This window comes from Zingiber officinale, chromosome 3B, assembly GCF_018446385.1.
Source record: "Zingiber officinale cultivar Zhangliang chromosome 3B, Zo_v1.1, whole genome shotgun sequence".
Lineage (NCBI taxonomy): Eukaryota > Viridiplantae > Streptophyta > Magnoliopsida > Zingiberales > Zingiberaceae > Zingiber > Zingiber officinale.
Window position 1 is genome coordinate 132,293,121 of NC_055991.1, and position 22,839 is coordinate 132,315,959.

At 35.5% G+C, this 22,839-nt stretch overlaps 3 protein-coding genes across 4 annotated transcripts; all 3 read right to left on the reverse strand.

The window, feature by feature from the left end:
- Positions 1-7,906: 7,906 nt before the first annotated feature.
- On the reverse strand, positions 7,907-12,001 carry LOC121967826 (MA3 DOMAIN-CONTAINING TRANSLATION REGULATORY FACTOR 1-like). The gene is made up of 5 exons (XM_042518301.1): positions 11,743-12,001; positions 11,418-11,664; positions 8,771-8,865; positions 8,386-8,632; positions 7,907-8,290 (listed from the first exon to the last, which is right to left on the reverse strand). The coding sequence occupies exons 2-5, from the start codon at positions 11,527-11,529 to the stop codon at positions 8,256-8,258; spliced, it is 489 nt and encodes a 162-aa protein (XP_042374235.1). The 5' UTR covers positions 11,530-11,664; positions 11,743-12,001; the 3' UTR covers positions 7,907-8,255.
- Positions 12,002-13,849: 1,848 nt separating this feature from the next.
- LOC121968640 (E3 ubiquitin-protein ligase AIRP2-like) lies at positions 13,850-15,297 on the reverse strand. Its single transcript, XM_042518950.1, has 5 exons — positions 15,074-15,297; positions 14,787-14,949; positions 14,654-14,720; positions 14,359-14,560; positions 13,850-14,276 (listed from the first exon to the last, which is right to left on the reverse strand). The coding sequence occupies exons 1-5, from the start codon at positions 15,157-15,159 to the stop codon at positions 14,063-14,065; spliced, it is 732 nt and encodes a 243-aa protein (XP_042374884.1). The 5' UTR covers positions 15,160-15,297; the 3' UTR covers positions 13,850-14,062.
- A 1,288-nt stretch (positions 15,298-16,585) lies between these two features.
- Positions 16,586-20,976, reverse strand: LOC121967827 (probable adenylate kinase 7, mitochondrial). Of its 2 annotated transcripts, none has more exons than XM_042518302.1 (4): positions 20,528-20,976; positions 19,952-20,092; positions 19,378-19,629; positions 16,586-16,974 (listed from the first exon to the last, which is right to left on the reverse strand). In XM_042518302.1, exons 1-4 carry the CDS (start codon positions 20,876-20,878, stop codon positions 16,822-16,824), a joined length of 897 nt encoding a protein of 298 aa, XP_042374236.1. In that variant the 5' UTR covers positions 20,879-20,976; the 3' UTR covers positions 16,586-16,821. The 2 variants fall into 2 exon arrangements, with proteins under 2 accessions (XP_042374236.1, XP_042374237.1); XM_042518303.1 differs by having other exon boundaries at positions 16,815-16,974; positions 19,367-19,629.
- Positions 20,977-22,839: the final 1,863 nt, after the last annotated feature.

Consider the following 22,839-nt stretch of genomic DNA (forward strand, 5'->3'; position numbering starts at 1 on the left):
ATTAGTGTATGCTACTAAAATCAAAAAATCAAAGGGAAATTCTGTCCTTGGGTAGTAAGTTCTTATTTACAGTATATCAATTGGTTGAATTGATAGTGAGATATTGTAGAGAACACTACTCTTAACTATTCCTAGTCCAGCATTAATATACAAGGACAATATTAATGCGTTGAGACTAGCATGTAAATCAACAGATGACTTGATCTCACAAGTCATGGATATGAGATATCAGGTTGACACATGGGTATATATTAGAGAATATATACTGAATGGTCCGAAATGAGAATATTTCATGGATCGTCATATGAGTGTCATAAACATTCTCATGTGACTATTGGTATGAATAGTCCTTAGACCTGAAGTCACTACGGTTCCCTACATAAAGAGTTGTATACTTTGGTATCGTCAAACGTCACCCGTAACAGGGTGGACTATAAAGTCGATCACTCGGTATGCAATGAATTATGCGGAGGGATGTGAGTGATGTAGATGGGATCTATCCCTTCCATATGACAAAAACGATATCTGTGGACCCCTTAATTAGTAAGACACAAGAAAGCATGACCATGCGTAAATGAGTCAATATGAGATATTGAGCTCATTTGTTTGAGTGTGTCTACTTGAAGATCAAGAAACACAAAGATTGATAAGAGGATGATACGGTCTATGCCTCATTGATCAATCTAGATATCAAGGATAGAGGGACCAAGTCATACAAGATAATAGTCACAGACAGGTTAGGTCGGATCTCGACTTTCTCGTCACCTGGGTAGCAATGATGCTTGCTAGATGTCACTCATTGTTTATGTATCGCAAATGTTGATTTGGGTACATTGCCAATGTTACGAGTGTTGGCTGCTACTCAGAAAGCCTAGAGGTTCCACTGTACAAAAATTTTGTACAAAGGTCTGAACCTTTTCCTAGCTACCATGTGTTCTTTTAAATTAAATTTTGGATCGCCTGCGGAACTTAACACGTTTTATCCAAAACTTAATCTATTTGTTCTTTTAGATTTTGACTTGGATCTCCTGCGGAACTTAACACGTTCGACCCAAATCATCTTAAGTTATTAATTCTATTAAATATTAATTTTCATAATCGGTTCCCAGTACTGACGTGGCGAGGCACATGGCCTTCTTGGATATGGGAGCAACCACCACCGACTAGACAAAACCTTTTATAGAAATCTAATATTTAATTTCCTAAAATAACTTTAGGTTAACCGAAAAGAACAATCAAATCACAAGGAAAGATAAAACAAAAAAAAAATACAACTTCGAAAAACATATTCGAAATACTAGAACGTAAGCCTCTTGTATTTGGTATTATTTCCATAAATAACTAGTATGATGCGGAAAGGAAAAATTACTAGTTTTACTTTCTAGAAAGACCTCTTGATCTTCTACCGTATTCCTCTTCTAACCTCGGACGTTGTGTGGGCAACGATCTTCCGAGATGAGAAACCACCAACCACCTTCTTCTCCTCCTAGCTAGGTTCGGCCAACAATAAGGAAGCTTCACCAAGGAAGAAAATCAAAACACCAACCAAGCTCCAAGAGATGTTAGCTTTCTCTCCTTCTTCTTCTTCTTCTCCAAGTAGTATCCGGCCACCACGAGAGCTCCAAGGGGAGAGAGAGGTTCGGCCACCACAAGAGGAAGAGAGGGAGAGGATGATGATGGCCGGCCACACCAAGGAACAAAAGAGGGAGAGAAATAATTAAGGTTCACCTCATGAAGGCACCCCCACCCCTTCTTTTATATTCCTTGGCCTAGGCAAATTAGGAAATTTAATTACAATAAAATTTCCTTAATTTCCTTGACATGATTTAATTGAGAAAAATAAAATAAAATTTCCCAAATTAAACTATATTGGCCGGCCACCACATGGAGAAATAAATTAAACAAGTTTTAATCAACAAATTAAAACTTCCTAATTTGTTTCCGGAAATTTAAAAAATTAAAATTTCTCTTCAAAAATCTCTTCATGGTTGATAAAAAGAAATTTCCATAATTTTAATTTTACAACATGTGAATAATTTTTTTTAAAGAGAAAATAAAATATCTCACCAATCTACAAATAAGGAAAGAGATCTAATCTCTTTCTTTAATCTTTTGTAGATCTTTTACAAGAGAGATATTTTAATTTTAATTCTCTTTAATAAATTATATCTTCCACATAATAAAAATTAAAATTAAAATTATTTTTAATTTAATGAGGGCGGTTCAAGCTTGGGTCGGCCACCCCAATTCATGCTTAGGCCGGCCCTAGCTTGGTTCCCAAGCTACCTTGGCCGGCCCCCTTTAGGTGGGTATAGAAGGTGGGTATAGGTGGGTATAGTACTCTATAAATAAGAGGCTACGATAGGGACCGAGAGGAGGAATTGGTTTTGGTCTCCCGATAAAATTAAGCATCCCGTGTTCGCCCCGAACACACAACTTAATTTTATCAATAATAATTCATTCCACTAGAGAACTATTATTGAACTACCGCACCAATCCCAAATTATATTTTTGGGCTCCTTCTTATTATGAGTGTGTTAGTCTCCCTGTGTTTAAGATAACAAATGTCCACTAATTAAGTAAGTTACTGACAACTCACTTAATTAATATCTAACTCCAAGAGTAGTACCACTCAACCTTATCATCATGTCGAACTAAGTCCACCTGCAGGGTTTAACATGACAATCCTTATGAGCTCCTCTTGAGGACATTATCAACCTAGTATCTCTAGGACACAGTTTCCTTCTATAATCAACAACACACACTATAAGTGATACTATTTCCCAATTTATCGGGCTTATTGATTCATCGAACTAAATCTCACCCATTGATAAATTAAAGAAATAAATATTAAATATATGTGCTTATTATTATATTAGGATTAAGAGCACACACTTCCATAATAACTGAGGTCTATGTTCCTTTATAAAGTTAGTATAAAAGAAACGACCTCAAATGTGTTAGAGTGTATACTAAAAGCCTAGCTTTTGGTATAAACATTTATCTAGAAATAAGAATCACATTGGTCAAATATCTACATTTATGATAAATGTAGTTGTTCAATTAATTTATATTGTAGATAATATGGTGTGTGGTGTCACACACAGAGGATCATGTTATCAGTACCTTATAAATTATAAGCAGTAGCTCATGACCATAATGGAAAGGAACAAACCATTCGAAGGTCGTAGTGTAATTAGGTATTAGTTTATCTTAACTATATAATTACACTAGTACACTTAGAGTGTATTGAGTAGGACCATTAGAGGTCGTTTCTTTTATACTGACTTTATAAAGAAACAAAGACCTCAGTTATTATGGAAGTGTGTGCTCTTAATCCTAATATAATAACAAGCACATATGTTTGATATTTATTTCTTTAATTTATCAATGGGTGAGATTTAGTTCGATGAATCAATAAACCCGATAAGTTGGGAAATGGTATTACTTATAGTGTGTGTTGTTGATTATAGAAGGAAACTGTGTCCTAGAGATACTAGGTTGATAATGTCCCCAAGAGGAGCTCATAAGGATTGTCATGTTAAACCCTGCAGGTGGACTTAGTCCGACATGACGATAAGGTTGAGTGGTACTACTCTTGGACCTAGATATTAATTAAATGAGTTGTCAGTAACTCACTTAATTAGTGGACATTCGATATCTTAAACACAGGGAGACTAACATGCTCATAATAAGAAGGAGCCCAAAATGTAATTTGGGATTGGTGCGTAGTTCAATAATAGTTCTTTAGTGGAATGAATTATTATTGATGAAATTAAGTTGTGTGTTAACACGGGATGCTTAATTTCATCGGAGACCAAAACCAATTCCTCCTCTCCCTATCGTAGCCTCTAGTATATAGATTTATACCCACCGCATACCACCTTCTTACCCATCGATGGGGCCGGCCAAGCTAGCTTGGAACCCAAGCTAGGGCCAAGACCAAGTGGATGAGTCATGTGTGGGCCAAAGCTTGGGTCCCAAGCTTAGGTGGCCACTAGAATATTAAAAGGATTTTTATTAAAATTATTTCTTATGTGGATATCATGATTTTAAAGAGAGTTTAAAATTAAAATTTCCTTTTATAACTTTCTACAAAAGATTAAGAGAAGAGATTAATCTCTTTCCTTATTTGTAGTTTAAAAGGATGGTTTAATTTTTGGTAAAAACTTTCCTTATTTGTAAATCATCTACATGTTTAAAAGAGAGTTTAAAATTTGAAATCTTTCCTTATTTGTTGATTAAAGGAGGATTTTAAATTTTAAGAAAACTTTCCTTTTTAACCATGTTCATGATTTAAAAGAAAGTTTAAAAATTAATAATTCTCTTTTATTAGTTTCTACAAAAGATTGAGAAAAGATTTGATATCTTTCCTTATTTGTAGATTAAAAGAGATTTTAATTTTTAGAGATAACTTTCTTTTTATCCACATGTTTAAAAGAAAGATTTTAATTTATTAAATTTCCTTTTTATAAACCAATCATGAAGGGATTAAATTATTGGAGAAATTTTATAAATTTCTGGAGACAAATTAGGAAGTTTTAATTAATTAAAACTCTCCTTGTTTATAGCTTGATGGTGGCCGGCCATGTAAATTGAGAAAAGGAAAAAAAAATTTAATTAAATAAATTTTTCCTTTTCATGGCAAAAGAATTAAGGAAGTTTTTAATTAAATTTCCTTATTTGCCAAGACCAAGGATTATAAAAGAGGGGGTAGAGAAGGCTTCATAGTGAACAACATCTATTATTTCTCTCCCTCTTTTCCTTGGTGTTGTGGCCGGCCAACCTCTCTTCCTTTCTTCCTCTTGGTGGTGGCCGAACCTTCTCTATTGGCTTGGAGCTCTTGTGGTGGCCGGATACTACTTGGAGAAGAAGAAGAAGAAGGAGAGAAAGCTTGTATCCCTTGGAGCTTGGTTGGTGGAAAAAGATCTTCATCTTTTGGAAGCTTTGTGCTTGGCCGAAACTTGAAGAAAGGAGAAGAAGGTGCTTTGGTGGATTCTCATCTCGGAAGATCGTTGCCCACACAACGTCCGAGGTTAGAAGAGGAATACGGTAGAAGATCAAGAGGTCTTTCTAAAAGGTATAACTAGTATTTTTCTTTCCGCATCATACTAGTTATTTTTGGAAATAATACCAAATACAAGAGGCTTACGATTCTAGTATTTCGAATATGTTTTCGAGTTGTGTTCTTTTGTTTTATTTTTCCTTGTGATTTGATTGTTCTTTTCGGTTAACCTAAAGTTATTTTAGGAAATTAAATATTAGATTTCTATAAAAGGTTTTGTCTAGTCGGTGGTGGTTGCTCCCATATCCAAGAAGGTCATGTGCCTCGCCACGTCAGTACTGGGAACCAATTATGGAAATTAATATTTAATGGAATTAATAACTTAAGGTGATTTGGGTCGAACGTGTTAAGTTCCGCAGGAGATCCAAGTCAAAACCTAAAAGAACAAATAGATTAAGTTTTGGATCAAACGTGTTAAGTTCCGCAGGCGATCCAAAATTTAATTTAAAAGAACACATGGTAGCTAGGAAAAGGTTCAGACCTTTGTACAAAATTTTTGTACAGTGGAACCTCTAGGCTTTCCGAGTAGCAACCAACAAAATGGTCCTACTCAATACACTCTAAGTGTACTAGTGTAATTATACAGTCAAGATAAACTGATACCTAATTACACTACGACCTTCTAATGATTTGTTCCTTTCCATTTTGGTCGTGAGCTACTGTTTATAATTTATAAGGTACTGATAACATTATCTTCTGCATGTGACACCACATGCTATGTTATCTACAATATAAATTAATTGAACAACTACAAACAAATGTAGATATTTTGACCAAATGTGATTCTTTATTCAAAACAAATATTTACAAAAGTTTAGGCTTTCAGTATACACTCCAACAACGAGAACCTATAGGGTCACACACAAAGAACAAGTAGATTTGGAGATGGGTTCGTATGATGGATCATTTGGATTAAGTGTAATTCGAATTAGAATCATTGAGTTAGACTCAAATAGATCCAATTGTTGGATTGAGTTCAATTGCATGGGAATCAATGGGTTAGACTCATTGGGTGAACTTGAGTTCACAAAGGAAATTGAATCGTCAAAATTGAACCATTGGATTGAATGGTTGATTTTTGAGTCATTGGATTAGAAGATGAAAGGGTGAAGACTCTTGGTATACCATGAGATGGTTATAAATATCATTTTGGATGATATTTTTCTGAAGTTTTAAAGAGAGTTTTCATGTGTTGAGACCTTTGGCATTCTTCTTCTTCCTCCTTCCCCCTCTTGGCCAAACACACCATTAAGGTTGCTAGCACAACCTTGTGTGTTTTCCTCTCCAATCTTGTTAAGTTTGTGAGACAAACGAAGGCAAGGCTTGTTCGTGTGGATACCATAGAGGCGCGGACGTGTGATCGTGCTGAGATCCGAGCTGTCGGGAGATCGTGTGCATGCATCAAGGGTATAATCCTATCATGTAGCTTAGTATAGATTATTTCCAGAAAATGTTTCTTCCCTTCGCATGGATCTGCTGGATAAGAGGATCTAGTAATTTTTCCGCTGCGCTTTCGTGTGTTTAACGCGCTAGATCCCTACATCTTAGTGTAGGGATATCAGTAACAAAATTAAGATTCAAAGGCAAAATAACAATTCAAAATTTCAGGGAAAAAAGAAACTTCAATGGAAAATGAAAATTTCCCTAATCATATTAAGCTTATTGAATTAGTGTATGCTACTAAAATCGAAAAATCAAAGGGAAATTCTATCGCTAAGCAAAAGACACAAAGATCCCAACAATGTCGTTACAGGTATACCCCCATCCAGGACTGCAAAGCAATAAGGCAAGTAGATAAGAGAAAATCGTGCGAACTGGAATCCATAAGCATATAAGGAGTCTCCAAAGCCTATGATATGACGAATAGAAAAGGCTTCCGAAATAGAGATCGAAGTTTGAAGGTCAGTTAATATGATGATTAAAATTAAGGAGATATTAATACTCAGGGTTAACATAGTCGCATGGCTCAACTGAGTGATCCAACTAATTGGATTGTGAGCCCGCCGATTAGATGAAACTTTGAGCCGTATTAGTTTAATTCAGAGCTGAGTCCTCTCGATCTGATTGGATATGATAGGCATACGATTCGACCGGACTCATTGGCCGAGCAGAGGCTGAGTCCTCAATGTGGTCAACATTCCTTAACCGACCCGATCCCATTCAAGAATAAGGTCTTATTGGACTCGTTGGGAGTCCTCAAGATGGTCAATATTTCTTAGCCGATCTGACCCCATTCGAGAACAAGATCTAACCAGACTCCTTGGTCGAGCAAAGGCCGAGTTCTCAAGGAGGCCGAGTCCTCAAAGAGGTCGAGCTCACAAAATGGTCAATATCCCTTAGCCAACCCAACTCCATCCGAGAATGAGGTCTAATCGGACTTTATAGGGGATCCAGTTGGCCTACAATCAAAAGGTATTCAAGACCCACCAACCCAATGACCCAATATTCTTTTTTAGCATTTTGTATAACTGTAATCAAAGAATCAAAGGAATATTTTTAATGCAATTCATACAAAGAAAGCTTCTACCATGTAAAGCATAGAAATGGTGAATCGATTTTAGAAAAGTTTTCAGAATGCCAAAATAGTCAGTAATTTTTTGAAAATGCATCGATAGTCGTACATAGAGGAAAACTAACACTATATAAGAAATCTCCTCCTAGAGGCACGATTACGCAAGATTAGGCAGACGGATCTCACGACTCTTTTTTACTACTTGTAACATTCCATTTTTCTCCTGACCACTTGCTTAATTTGAGCGTCGGTATGTCTGCAACGAGGACCTCTCCCTGAATTGATTACTGACGTTTTCTTCTCTCTACATTCTTTTTTGACACACGGGACCGCTCAATGTCATCTTTCTCTAGCCAAAAATCTTTTCACGGTCAACATCGAAATCATCTAACCAACTATCCATCTTTCTCGATTTTAGACAGAATTAGCCTATATCGCCTCCACTCTCATGCTCTTCCAGAAGCTTCATTATCTTGTCTTTTGCATCCTCCACTGCCCAACTAGTGCCACCACCCCAGCATCTCAGAAGTCTCTCACCAGCATGTCGAGCAGAAACAAGCGAGCGGGCCATCTGGTCTGTTTCCCTCCCCCTGCAATTTTTAGGAAGCTTGTCGTCGATCTCATCCAAGTTGAGTGGGGCTAAGACATCATCAATCACAGCCCTGGCTAAGAATAGAGCTAGCTCATTTGAGACATCCAAAATGTCTCATCAACTGCATCAAGTATGTCGAGTGCCAAATCATCAACAGACTCAAGTAGCATAAAAAAACCTCGGCTGATTTGAGATGAACTTATCACATTGGCATACCAAGCGGATAACAGAACCCAGATGCCATCTCTTTCTGTTTGTCATGCCGGTCCATTGCCATAGAAACAAGTTTCTTAACAAACAAATGATGGTACTCATCAGAATCAAGGTCCCGAAGTTCTGTAGTAGCTAATTCTACATCACAATCGCTGAAGTACTCTTCAATGATTGTTGCTATAGATTTCTTATAGTCATGTGACTCATGTGCAGGGTTAAAAACAGTGGCATCTTCTAGCTGATATGGCCCCTGAAATAGTATTGAATAACATGTTAGGAGCATAAATAAACATAAAAATAATACAATGTATTATAAGGTGATACCTAAATGTCTTTCCATCAGTGTATATGTTGACATAAGTAGAGAATGAATAAGAAAAGTCATTACTTCACCACTGTCATAACTAGGACCATTCGAGTCAATGCGTGAATCAGGCCCAGAATCCAAAAGCTTGCACCAAGTTCCTTTCCCACCAGCTCCATCTGAAAATGGCCCACATACAAATGTTCCAAAATGTAATAACAAAAATAATAGGAACAATGGAAAAAATGTGCTTGTCATAAATATAACAGCAGAACAATCAAGAAACTTTATAAATAATTTATATCAAAATACATCATGTGGATAATATCCATAAGACACATCAATTTTCTAAACTAAAATTGCTACTAAGAGTCCATTTACCCACATAGAGGGAAAGAGGAAGGAAAAGAATCTACAAGAGAAGCCCTTTCACCATGGGAGAAAAAAAAAGCTATCCACGGAGCAAAAACTCATTTACCCCAGAAGAGTAGGCAGAGATGGATGAAATAGAATGTCAATTAGTCCTCCAGTGAGATAGACCTCTTTGTGTTTTTGACGGCTCTCCACACCAATCAGTTATCTCATCTCCAATTTTCATCGTCTAGCACCAATGATACCTCCAGACCGATCAATCACCGATCATCTCCATCAAGCACTGCGAGTCAGTCCACCAGTAGATAACATGTCTCCTCTATCAAAAGTCAAGACACAAATCCCTTCCATAGCCTAGCTTAACCACACCACCACATTGATCAACACACCAATCTCTCAAGCTCAGAACCAAACTGGTCGCTTCGTTAGATCCCTCACTCTGCTCGGAACAAATGGTAGAAAGGTCTTTAGGACCTCTCTTCCATGGGCATTCCTACTTTTGCCTAAATTCAGGCAGAAACATTTGCAGCCAAAATGTTGTCCGCATAAGAGACTTATCCCTTCCACAATGTTGAACATTAATGGTAAACAAGGGGAGAAAGTCTTGGGTATTATGCCTCTCTACATAAAGAGTTTCCTTAGGCAAAGCAAATGGATCTAAAAGGCAACGTAGACTTCTTCAAATATATTAATAGATGAATAAAGAATAAACTCATTCTAGAGTTTGAAAGCTGGTGGAGTATTCCATGACAGAGTAGTAGTATCAAAGATTGACGGCATTTCACTAAGCTATAAGGGTAAACAATAGTAAGTAACTAACGTACGTACTGGTCATATAATATTATATGAACTTACATTAATGTACATATATGTATGAAGAGACTTTTTCAGTATGTAAAACTGTAATTTGACAGGTAAATGAAGAATGCTAGCATCACTGCAGTAGAGGTAATTGGGTGTATGATGTAACAATTAACAAGAACTTGTCAGATTGTGATACTGTAACTTCAAGAGCAAAAAGAGAAATCCTAATGCCATTGCATTCCTTATGAAGAAAAAATAACAAAATATTGATTGCTCAAATAATATTTACCACCATAGTTAGATTTGAATTTGTTAACAAGCCTAGTACCCTCTATAGTAGGGGATGAAGAAAATTAAAACTATATGCCAGAGACAAACAATCATACTGGATTACTGTTAATTTTGTATTGTAATGAAGTAAACTTTCTAAATGAATCAAGCCATAAAGTATACTACACCTTAAATGTACCTAACACTCACACAGAATTTAATACAATTTATCGGGGTATAAAATGTGTTTAAATGTATGTGTGTGTATACTTATATTGGTGCAGGTTCTTTTTGACTCCTGCTTCCATTAAGTATAACTAAATACTCTTATGTTATCTAAGACGTTTGTGCAGAACCAAAGGGGAAAACAAAAAGGAAATAAAAGGGTAGCAGAATGAAGCAAATCATAACAAAGCAAAGATAGGAATTGCAGCAATAGGTTAGTTGATTTAACCACCATATCTTCAATAAGTTTTGTAAGTCTAAATATTGATTAGATCAATCTAATCTTCACTTCAATATCTGACAATCCCTCAAAAGAAAGCTTAGAGTATATATGCCTGTGAATCAAAACCTGATAAATGGTTCCATATCTGACATGCCTAAAATGTGAAATACACAGATATATTCTCATGCAATTCAGACTTGAAAACGGAAAAATTATTCCTTGACCATTAGATGTCACTTTAATATGCCCTGCAAGACAGTGTGCCCAATAGGAAGTTTTCTATATTTGTTTGGGTACCTTCTTATAAATGTTGAAAATCTTCATCGATGTAGTCTATAATTCCCTCCAGTGTCAAACTTACACATTATGGTTATCTACAGATAATTTTTAGTTTCAAGTGTACGGAGTTATTGCAATCCTTTAGTCGAAATAATGTGATTCTCAGTCTTCCCTTCTTCACTTTCTCTCTTCTTCGAGATGTCTGTTCCAAAGTCCATCTCTTGTGACTTTTAGAAATACGTCACCGAAACTAAACCAAACACTTGCAATGGTCTTTGAACAACTGCGCTAATATTTATGTGAAGTGGCAAATATGTGTATAATGCATGAAATACTATGCATTATGTATTTTGTATCATCCATTTCGCAATTTATAGCCCTACTTCACCTCCGAAAATATTATCAAGTAAAGATCAGGCAATATAGCCAGATTATGTGCAAAAATGAAAACAAGACGTGTCTTTCAGAGATTTAACAATCACATGCAGTCCATCTCATTCAAGCCTAATCCAAAATCACCAGCAAACAAAGGGATAGCAAAGACAGATTATCACAAACCCTTCTTCACTTGCACAAGCTCCCCCGAATGCGTGCGCTGCATGTGCCACACACCAGCGGCCGGATTCCTCCTCCCTCCCCCGCCCTTCGCTTGGAAGTCGTGGATCCCCATCTCGCCGGACGATCTGGGTGACGAGGAGGGTAACTCCGCGTTCTGGCGGCTATTCTCGGTGTCCCCTCTGCTCCTCCGTCAAGATCCCCTCATTCTTCGGCGACGCCATCTCCTCTCCCCGATCGATCTGCCAACCTACGCATCCCCAAAACAGAAAATTCGAGAACCCAAAAACCGTCAGAAAGCAAACCGATAAAGTGATCGTGCGGGGACCTGGATCGGGAGGGGAGAGGGGGCGAAGGGGATCGTGAATCCTAATGACTCTTCAATCAATCCGGCGAAGCCGAATCGGAAATGGAGGAGGAGGAGGAGGAGGAGGAGATCGAGAGGGAGGACGAGAGCGGGTATGCATAGAAGACGACGATCTCAGTTTCCAGTACGATGTCCATAGTGAAAGAGGGGGCGAATATCCCTATCCAGTTTACACGTATCACCTTCCGATCCCGGCAACCATTCCCGCCTTGAAATCCAATCGCCGTTTTGTAGACGTTTTGTAGACGTAAATTGCCTACCCCTCCCTCCCTGTCAAATACCATTTCTATCCTTATCTTTTTTTTCTTTGTTTTTTTTCAATTTTATTTAATTTTTATTTAATTTTATTTTTTTAATTAATTTTTTTATTATTTTTTCATCAATACTTAGATATATATTTTTTAATTTTATTTTTTAGTTAATTTTATTTATTTATTTTAATTCTATTTAATTTTTATATAATTTTATTTTTTAATTAATTTTATTTATTATTTTTTATCAATACTTATATATTTTTAAATTTTTATTTAATTTTATAAATTTCTTCTCCCACCCCTTACACAGCCTCCTCCCTTTTCATATTTTGTCTCTCATATAAATAACCTTTATACCGCTAAGTTCTTTACTTATAATTTTTTTTAAAAGTTTTATTAATTTGTATTTAGTTTTATTTTTTTAATTAATTTTATTTATTAATTTTTCATCAAATTTTATTTTATTTTATACTCGTGTTTTTTTCTAATTTTATTTAATTTTTATTTTGTTTTATTTTTCAATCAATTTTATTTATTATTTTTTTATTTTATATCATTTTTAACATAGTCAGAATATCTTCCTTTAAATTACTTTCCTAATTCGACATTTAAATTATCTTCATCCAATTCTTAACACATGTCATAACTCCCCTCCCTTAAAATTACCTCCCATGACACATGTCAAAACTTCTCACTATCTTTAAATTACCTATCCTCCAACCGACAAATGTCAGAACCTCCTATCCCTTTAAATTACTCATTCTCCAATTCTTAACACATGTCAAAACAACCATCTCCTTTTAAATTATCTCCTTCCCACCCTTGACATATGTCAAAATCTCTACTCTCTTTAAATTGATTAAAATTTCTATTTTTATATATTTTCATGAATTTTTTTATGTATTATTACATTTACTCTTCATTTGAAAAAAAAATATATTTATTCATAAGCTATAAATGTATTTACTATTAATTATTAATATTTTTATTTGTTTCATGTATATAATTTTTATTTTGATCTATATTTTTATACTTTTAAAATATAGATCAGCATGGTGTGGTAAACTCTAAGTTGTCAGTTTCTAAGAATCAAATCCCTTACGTCATTTTTAAAAAATTTATACTTTTAAAAAAATTTACAAATAATAACTCCTAAAATCTACCACTAAACAATAAATAAAAGATTATAAACATATAATAAAAAATAAATTATTCAAAAAGAATAAAATTGATAAAAAAATTGATAAAAAAAACTGATTAAAAAATAAAACCAATAAAAACAAAAGAAACAAGACTTAAAAAAAAACGTGAATGTGAGAATAAGGAAAGAGTATATAAAGGTAAAAAATTAGGTAGGGCTGAGAAGTGAGGATATTAGGAGAGGTGGGGAAAATAGCGACTCAATCAAATCCCTAATTAAGATGTTGCTATCTGTGAGGAAAGCATGGGATTTTTTAAGACATTTTATATTTATTAAAAATCAACCCGAGGTTCAGAAGATTTATTTATGATAGAATTAGATCAACTGGGATTGAATTATAGAATCTTAAGATCCTATCAAAATATTATAGCTCAGTTTAAAAGCTGACAAAATCAAAATAAAACAGCTCAGTTTAAAAGCCGACAAAGTCAGTTGCCTCAGTTTAGATTTATTTAGGATAGAATTAGATCAGCTGGATTGAATTATAGAACCGTAAGCTCCACTTAAAATAAGATAGCTCAGTTTAAAAGCTGACAAAGTAATTAACATAGCAGAATCTATTAGAATCTATTAAAATTTTACTAGATGATTATTTTCTTGATAAACGCAGGCAGGAAACTAGAAGGGAAGTGGATTAACAATGGCAGATACAAATGCCTTGCAGACCCTGACATATACATGTGCATCAGCTTCCACGGTGGTGCTTATACATGCAATCATCGTTCCAATAACGCATGACACTCTACCGAGCAATTGGAATAAGTGATTCGTCTGACCAGACTCAGTCCACGAGGGTTGGTCGGTTTTGTACAAATTCGTACACAATTCAACCATACACAACATAAGCATAGTCCAATAAGAGACTGTCAGGAATGATCAAAGGCAAAGTGTCTATGTATCGATAGAATCGCCTCACGTTGTCCATTTCCAGAGTCACGGTGTCTAGCACATCGCTCTTGTTGGTGAGCACCCATAAGTCAGTCGAGCGCACTCGTTTTAGGCTCCCCCTACAAAACGGACAAGACTGAGATCTCACGTTCCTGCAAGCCGACATTATGCACCGTTAGCAACAACGAAGCCAAGGAATTCTAAAACGAACGAAGGAATCGAGTGAGAATTCACCAGTCACGGTAGCATTTTATGCACATTGCGTGGTTGCAGTTTGGCAGAACCATTTTGGAGCAGACTTCCAGGCAGATCCCACACTCGTCCTCCCTGTCTAAATTCTTCCTCCCGGCTGCGTCTTTAGCTCGGCCTTTCCCCTTGGGCTGCTTTCTTTCCATCAAATTGCTCTCCAGTTGTTGCAGAGAAGGATATATGATTGCTGCAATTTGGTTAACAACTAAATTGAATAAGGAGCAAATGCAGGCAACACAAAGAACACATAGAAATGTGTAATTGTGTTCAGAATATGCACCGTAGAACTCTCCGATGCTGGCTCTCCTTTCAATAGTAGAGACTGCGGTCATATCATCGACATAAACCTGCAAAATACATCTTTTATCATCCAATAGCGAACAATCGAGAAATCTTAGAATAGTACTTACTACCTTGTAGACGAGAACTTGGAAAAGCCCTAAATAACTGAGGAGACCGAAAGAACAAGTGCAGTCCAACCATTCCGACAAGAAGAGGAAACAGGGAGCCAGAGGGCTGCAGGACAGCCTCATCTGAATACAAGCACCGCCGTAAGCTCTTTGAATAGCATCCGTCCTGCGATCCAAAATCAAAATGTCATTTTTGCTCAAGGAATCAAAAAAACAACAGCGGAAACGCAATAAAAGGACAGTCTTTCCGATCACAAAATCTATTTAGGGCAAAAAAGAAAAAACATTACAAGGTATTGGCATGATCGATGTCTGCTTCGAGGGCTTTGAGGGAGCCTCTCAAGGAGGGCGACCTGGCGAACTGGCTCTGGAACATGGTTTCCGCCCCCTTCTTCGAGCTTCCAGGGATGAGGAGGAGATAGGGCCGGAAGTTGGATCGGAAACGACAAGAAGAAGATTATCATCCGCTCTCTTTGATTAAATAGCAAGCTTTTTGCAACTTGCCATAAAGCAGAGGTGGAATCAAAAGGAATGGGGGAAAAAAAGTACTGAATTAATTTTATAGTTTTAGTAATTTTATAAAAAATATATTTTTTTTGAATTAGTATAATAGGATATTTAAAAATTGGAATTGAGAATTTATAAAATGCTTGTTCTCATCCAATGATTAGCTGGAAACACGCTAATGAGCTGCAATGATAATTAATGTGGTGGATTGATTATCATATCTTATTCGCCATAAATGTGATGAATTAATTATCATGTCTGCATGCTAAAACAAGCGATCATTATATCTGACTCACAACTCACAAAGCAAAGAAAGAGATAAGACAAGATAAAATAAGATTAACTACTATCTAAACTTGTATATTAATGTTCTAAAAATTATATTAGCTCACCATTGAACTGTTCTAAGGAGATTCCCTTTTTATTTGAAGAGATACCATATATAGAAAATAAAATATAGCCAACAAATGGTTGCTAACAGCAGACAATGAAAGGTATATCAATTGATTGATGATGAATTCATTCATCTTTGAAAAATCTTAAGAATCTTCAAAAGGGTTTTGAAATCAAAGGCTGCAAAAATTGACCGTACCACACAAATTTGAATTTCTCTACTAAAGTTAGGGTAGGTGTTGCAGGAAATATATATATATATATATATATAGAAAAATCTGTCCAAAGGTTTTTATCATTTTATCTCTAATCATTAACATTATTAAAAACTATTGAAATTATTAACACTTAATTTTATAAGAGTTAAAGGGATTGCCTTAAGTTTTCATAAGCATAAGTTGTATTCTTAATTTGCATAGTAGATAAATTAAAGAGAAAGCCTATTTTCAAGATTAATTGAATACTGAAATAAAATAAAATCAAATCAACAAATTTTAGAAGGTGTCTTGACCGTATACAATGAACTTATAAATGCTATCTTGCAAAAGCAAAGAAAAATGCATCCATAATTACATTTGTCGGTGTAATCGTTTTCTCCCCGGCAACTTGTTTGACTTTGAAATGTTTGCTATAAAACGAGGAGTCGTACAGATTTGACGTCCAACTAATCGATCCATATAGATTTAGTACTTCCAACAAGGGCGCTAGAGTAATGTATTTATCTTTTACCACCGTATAGATTTAAGATTTTCAATTTATTTTGATGGTCAATAAAAAAATCTATCCAAAAAAGGAATTTCCTTTGCTGCCCATAAAATGCTTTTATTTGGTCGACTTAAACTTGTTGCTTTTTTCACAAGAAAAACAAAAAGGAAGATATTTGTTTATCAGAGAAAAAGATCAAAAAAACAACAAAACACTTCTCGATATCATTCGGCCTCAGTGGCATTACTCTTATTACAAAAAAGAAAGGAATGATTCTCCATGGAAGGACTAAAAACCCCGTTAGAGGTCGCATTAGAACACACACATCTAGAAAACTTCTTACGCACCAAAAACAACTCGAAATTTTGCTGATAATACGACGTTCTTGGGGAGAGGAGAAAAATAAAAAAAAATATGAGATCTTGTGGCGTCATCAATTGATTCTAGGAAGGCTGGAACTGGCAGTATCCATATGCTGCAGATGCAATGCTGCTAAAAGCCCTTGCCAGGTTTCTCGTGCGCCCCCAGTCACTTGAACTTCCAAAAGCTTCTTTTGCTTCTTGTAGTATTCTTCTAATAGCTTGAACTGTAAAGATGATAAAATATCAAGGTCCTTCTGTATTTTTGAAACAAGATCAAATAGCACTGTTTTCTCATAGAGTATTTGTTACAGTTAATAACGAAACAATGAGTATAAACACTTCTATTTGTTATGGCCGAAGAAATATTTTGGAACCACTCATTAGAAGGCGAGCATAATAGTGAGATCAACTTGGACTTTCATAGCAAGCAAATAACAATGACCATAGCATTACCAACTGTTGAATCCAAAACCTATTTGAAAGTTAATTCATAGGAAAAATAAAGACAAAGAATAACTAAGTATGCTTCTCAAAAGAGGATTTTGATGCGATTAAGGTTGACTGAGAGCAATTACTTACTGAGCCACAGCTCATGATAGCACAGAAATCCTACAATTTGATAACGGAACTTCTGAGCTAAAGAAGTGTTCCTTGTAGAAATTAGAAGATTAACGACTAAAAAGACACTGTTGGTTTGGAAAGTTTTGTCAAAAAAATGCCGACCAAGATAGAAGAAAAAAGCAGGAGAAAAGAAAGGCAAAAGATTTGGTTGACGAAAACTAGTAAACCACTGCATGGAAAGAGCAGAAAGAAAATGGGAGGCCCACAAACGAGGATGGGCACTCATCCTCTTGACTTTTATCTGGACAGTAAAGTATCCGACTCAAGATTATCAGGATTTAACATGCAAAGTTTAGAAACTACAATAGTATTGAAATTGAACAATATAGACAACTGGGAGCATATCCAGCCAAACATGCCAGATGGTCGAGTATTAATCATCTTATGCTTGCAAGTTATAGCATAAAAAACAGTATGACCAGCATTATGCTTTTATCTACAGCAAATAAAGAGAAGCATAATAATTGGGTGAAGCAAGCAAATCTAAATGAAAGGCGTTGAGTAAAATCAGATGAGCATAAAATGTGGACAATGTCCATAGCAAGTAATTATCTAACCATTTTACCTAGAATCCAACCCATGATTGGCTCATTCACTAAAATATTATTCAAATACCCACGTATTAGAGTATTTAAAATTTCTCCATATATAATATGTATCGCAAACACATCTACCTATGCAAGATGTACCAGAAGCAAAATTAAGGAAAGCAAGATACACTGCTTCAGTCCTGTTTTGAAGTGAGAAGCCAATCAAATGAACACAAGGTTTAAACTAGTATAAAACTAGTAAATTGTAGTCATTTTGGCTTGTGCCTTTTTGGTTAATAGGTTAGCTCAATGTCAAGTGAGATAATGACTATCCATATCATAGTGGCACTAATTCTGAGCATGACGATAGGAGCTCAAGCAAAAAGAGCTATCAATGAAAAGAAACAAGGTCCTGTTTACTAGGGAAGATAGAAAGCAGGTAAGATATATATTGGGAGAAGACAGAAAATAGGGAGGGAACAAAAAGTTGGAAAAACAAAAATATTTACTTGGAGACTGAAAATTTTGGGGAGAAAGAAGGCAAGAATATCATTCAAAAAACATTTTAACCTTCTTCATCCTGTTCCTACCAGCAGGTGGTTGGCATCATCACCAATGTGCTTACCAATAGGGAACAAGCAGCATTGCTTTGACAGTGCTCGGGCAGCATGCTGTAAATGATTGCAAACATTGTTGTATTAAAAGCTACTTGCAAGAATTGATGAAGAGGGTAGGATAAACTTGATGAAGAGGGATCAATGAGGAAGCAAGAGTTGAAGAGTCGAAGGTAGATGGGTAAATTTTGAGGAGGAACAGAAAAAGGTAAATTCCTTTCTGGTTGGAATTGGCATTTTACCTTACAACTTTCTGTTGTCTACACTTTTAAGGAAACAACATCTTATAAATGTGTTTTTTCTTCAAACTTACTAGTTTTTCTACTTCCTCTCCAAGTAGACAAGGGGTGAAAGTGTGTCACAGGTTGGATCTGCCATCGAATTCCAACTCGCGTTTTGTTATAACTAAAGAATAAAGCAGATCATTGGTAATATGTACGACTGAAATTTTGGTAAGAAAATCAGGAGTTAAATTAGGCAGGATGAACCACCAAAATTTATTTTGCTCTAACAGCGAAAGCAAATTTTGTGAATTAATGAAGCTAAACAGTTTTAATGCCATGAATGATGGCTTACTAGATGAAATTTATACATTGGTGGTGACTAGCATAGACTCCTGAATATATAACACATCTTTCGGAAAATTGCAGTTTTAGATATATGGTTTAAGATGATCCATGATACAGAAAGTGGCTGGTACTTGTAGTTTCCTTAATTCAAAATGTTGGAAAAATAGGATGAGAAATTGATAACACAGTTTGGTTCAAAAAATAATAATTTTCAAGAAGTTCCTAGTGATCATAAAATATGATGGAAAATAAATGGATTTTGCCTTCACTTTAAAATCATACTTTGGAACTACCTGCTCAGTATATACATGGATTTTTTCCATGCGTTGATCCTTCATATCTACTCCAAGAGAGGGTTTTAACAGAGCATGACATGTGCATGTGGTCAAGCAAGAATTAGAGCATGTTGATTCAGAGTTGCTTGAGTCAAAGACCTTCCCACAATGTGGACAAATATGATATTCAAAATGTTTCTTCACTAGGCAGTTCTCCGCACATTTCAAGTTCACTACCAAATCAATATCTGCTAATTGATCAAGGATTTCCTGAACATAAAGACAAATAAGATAAATTAGCATTTGCCAAAAAAAAAAAAGAACAAACAAATACATTGACATAGTTCATGAATTCTGTACAAAACCCATCAGATGCCAGATATAATAGTTACACTTAACAATATCTCTTGAAAATACTCAAACAAGTGAAGATGATTAAACAAGAAAATAATGCACTTAGAAGAAGGAAAATTTTGAGATAAACAACCATAGTCAATCAACTGTAAATTCCACGGAAGTATGATTTAACAGAATAAAAATTACAGTACAAGGTAAAGCGGGCATAGTAACAATATAGGCGCTACAAACTCACGGCTTGGATTGTTGTTCGTGGTATGCCGCCGAGAATAAATCCCGATTCACCTCTCTGGCATCGTTCCTCCAGCCTTTTGGACAACAAGCCAAATATTATTTCCTCAGGCACCAATCTCCCATTGTTCACATCATTCGAAATCTGCAGCCCCACCAAAAAAACAATTTGCATATGTTACTGTAGATAAGCAATCCAACTAAAATTCAGCGACGGTTTTGACACAAACTAAAAATTTAAAACTAAGTTACAACATGGGTGTAAAGTCCAAGCGACCCTAAAATCCAAAACCCCTAAAAAGAAGTGCAGGAGTAACGGCAATTAGCAAATGACTATAGTGCCCTTAAGGCACAAGAAAGGGAACGAACTAAATCGTGGCCGCCACCTCGCAGGTAGCTCTTGACCCCGATTCCCACACCGGAGGAAAAAGCCCATGAATTCGAGGGGGAAATCAAGAAATAAATTGAGATCGGAACCAAACAACAACCTTTTTCGATTCCAAGGAAGGGAGGAAATCATTGAAATTTCAAGATTCGAAATCCGATAAGTCTGGAGGTGAAATCAAGAAAAAGGAGAGACCTTCTTGTAGAGGGAGGAATTGGGATTGAGCTCCTTGCGTACGAGAGATCCCATGGAGATGTAGGGGACGTCGAGGAGCTCCGCCACGCGCATGGAAAGCACATGCCTCTGCGCCACGTCGGGGCTGCCCATGAACACCCACTGCACACTTCTCGCCTTCCTCTCCCCCCATACTTCCTCCACCGCCGAGGCGCGCTGGCTATAAACGTGCTTCTCCTCCACCTCCTCCCACTCGGTCCAGTAGTCTACCTCGGCCAGAGCGGCGGAGGCGAAGGAACGGAGGGACGTAGCCATCCGCCGGGAGAAGGATCGGCAGGAAATGGAGGTCAATAGGTTGTGGATAGCAGCCATGGCCGCGACGGGGAGGATTCGTTCTCTTCGCGGAGTTCGTCAAGCTCTTGGAGGCGAAAATGACGCTCGGCTAAGGGTTTAGAGCATCTTGTATATATTCCATCAATATTTTACCCAAAAAAAAACACCTACATTTATTTTTTTATTTAAAAAAATGAGAAAATTCTGTTTTACACGGGAGGGTTTAATGAAGTTTCAAAATGATCATAGGCTTTGCTATTTATTCAACAGACACCCTCGACTGAGGGCCACTTTTAAATTGTCAGATATTTAAGAATCAAATTTTAATCTTAATGAATTAATGGATGAATAATTTTTCTTGAGAGGATCATTCTCAGATCCGCAATGTACAGAATAAAAGATTGCTTTTTTAATGTTGGTTTGCTATAAATACTACTTGATTTATTCTAATGCTATAGAACTTTTTTATAGGATGAATAAATAGATTAATGATTTCTGATGCTAATTAAAAAATAAAAAAAAATCATGATAAACAAGAGCAAGTAGTTACACAAGAAAGAATATTACAAGCGTATGTGAAAGAGTGGACGATTTCAGAGAAAACTAAACACAATGAATCTAATGGCGAGAAGGAACTAGTGGTTTCACAAGTAAAGATATGAGCGATCAATCTCGAACGTGTGAAATTAAAATTTAGAAATATCCCCCTAGTTAAAGGTAAATTTGTATTTTCAATTTTACTTAATGTAAAATTATAGTCATGTGCATAGCAAATAAGCCATTTCATAACCTCAGGAAGGGTATTTTGAAGTAATATTTCAAACATAGAGACATTTTGATAACGTTAGAAGTTTATGGTATTTTAAAAAGTAGCCAAAAGCTAGTGGTATTTTAACAATACTGAAAAGCTATGTGGCATTTTGAAAAATTGCAAAACTTGGAGCTTATAGAAGTAGCAAAACTCATAAACTCTGCAAAACCTAAATTAAATCCGCCGCCTAGGGCTGTAAACAAGTCGAGTCAAGCTTTAGAGTATTTAAGTTTATTTGATAAGATAATCAAGTCGAGTTGAGCGAGCTTAAAATGAACCAAGCTTTTCAAATGAGTATTCAAACTTGATTTAATTTATTTTTTTATGAGCTTGAGCTTGCTTGAAACTTGACTTGAGCTTTGTTCATTTAGATGTTATCAAACTCTCAATTCAAGTTTAGCTTGAGCTTGGTTCGTTTAGATGTTATCAAGTTCTCAATTCAAACTTATTTGATTGTTTGATTGATTATTGAGTATGGTAATTTAAATTTATTTATTTATTTATTTTATTATTTATTTAGCATATTGAAAAATAATTTATTAATGAATATGGTTCGTGAACATTGTTCACGAACGTTAACGAGCTGAACACATATGTGCTCAAGCTTGTTTATATGTTAGTTTAACGAGTTGTTGAAGCTTGTTTGTTTAATTAATCTTATATAATATTAAACGAACATAAATAAGCTCTTACCTAGTTGAACACCAAGCTTTTTCAAAAACACTTGGTTCATTTATAGCCCTACTGCCACCCTAGTAGTCTTCCCACAACTACCCTACACTATTGAGAATGAGTAAATTATGAAACTAAAATTAGTTGAAAAAGTAGTAAAAATTTTAGTCATTTTGAGAAGTAACAAACTTGAGGGACATTTTTAAAAGTTTATCTAAGTAAGTTCGATAAATGTGTCATTGCATATTCAACACTCGAAGCAATGGTCGGGAGGTAGGATACCTTTTAAATTTTTTAAACATTTAAGATGGAGAATTGATAGTTCATCTACTACGAGTACTTCATAATTATTCTAGTGACTCTTAAAATTTTGATGGAACTAAATTAACCATTTCATGATTAATCGATGACATAAGTTACTAACACTAACAATAATATTTAAGATAATTTGCCACAATTTTTTAAAAGTGAAATATGATATTCTAAGCTATTAGTTAAAAAAAGTTATAATTTTTTT

Coding starts and splice junctions, on each gene's coding strand:
- LOC121967827 (XM_042518302.1), bottom strand. CDS start 20,878: ATGGCTGCTATCCACAACCTATTGACCTCCATTTCCTGCCGATCCTTC. Junction 20,093..20,527: donor ATTCCTCCCTCTACAAGAAG/GTCTCTCCTTTT, acceptor GTGGGGCTGCAG/ATTTCGAATGATGTGAACAA. Junction 19,630..19,951: donor CACGAACAACAATCCAAGCC/GTGAGTTTGTAG, acceptor CTTTATGTTCAG/GAAATCCTTGATCAATTAGC.
- LOC121967826 (XM_042518301.1), bottom strand. CDS start 11,529: ATGGGGATCCACGACTTCCAAGCGAAGGGCGGGGGAGGGAGGAGGAAT. Junction 8,866..11,417: donor GCTTGTGCAAGTGAAGAAGG/GTTTGTGATAAT, acceptor GGCCATTTTCAG/ATGGAGCTGGTGGGAAAGGA. Junction 8,291..8,385: donor TGGGTTCTGTTATCCGCTTG/GTATGCCAATGT, acceptor TACTTGATGCAG/TTGATGAGACATTTTGGATG.
- LOC121968640 (XM_042518950.1), bottom strand. CDS start 15,159: ATGTTCCAGAGCCAGTTCGCCAGGTCGCCCTCCTTGAGAGGCTCCCTC. Junction 14,561..14,653: donor CAGCATCGGAGAGTTCTACG/GTGCATATTCTG, acceptor ACCAAATTGCAG/CAATCATATATCCTTCTCTG. Junction 14,277..14,358: donor ATAAAATGCTACCGTGACTG/GTGAATTCTCAC, acceptor GTCGGCTTGCAG/GAACGTGAGATCTCAGTCTT.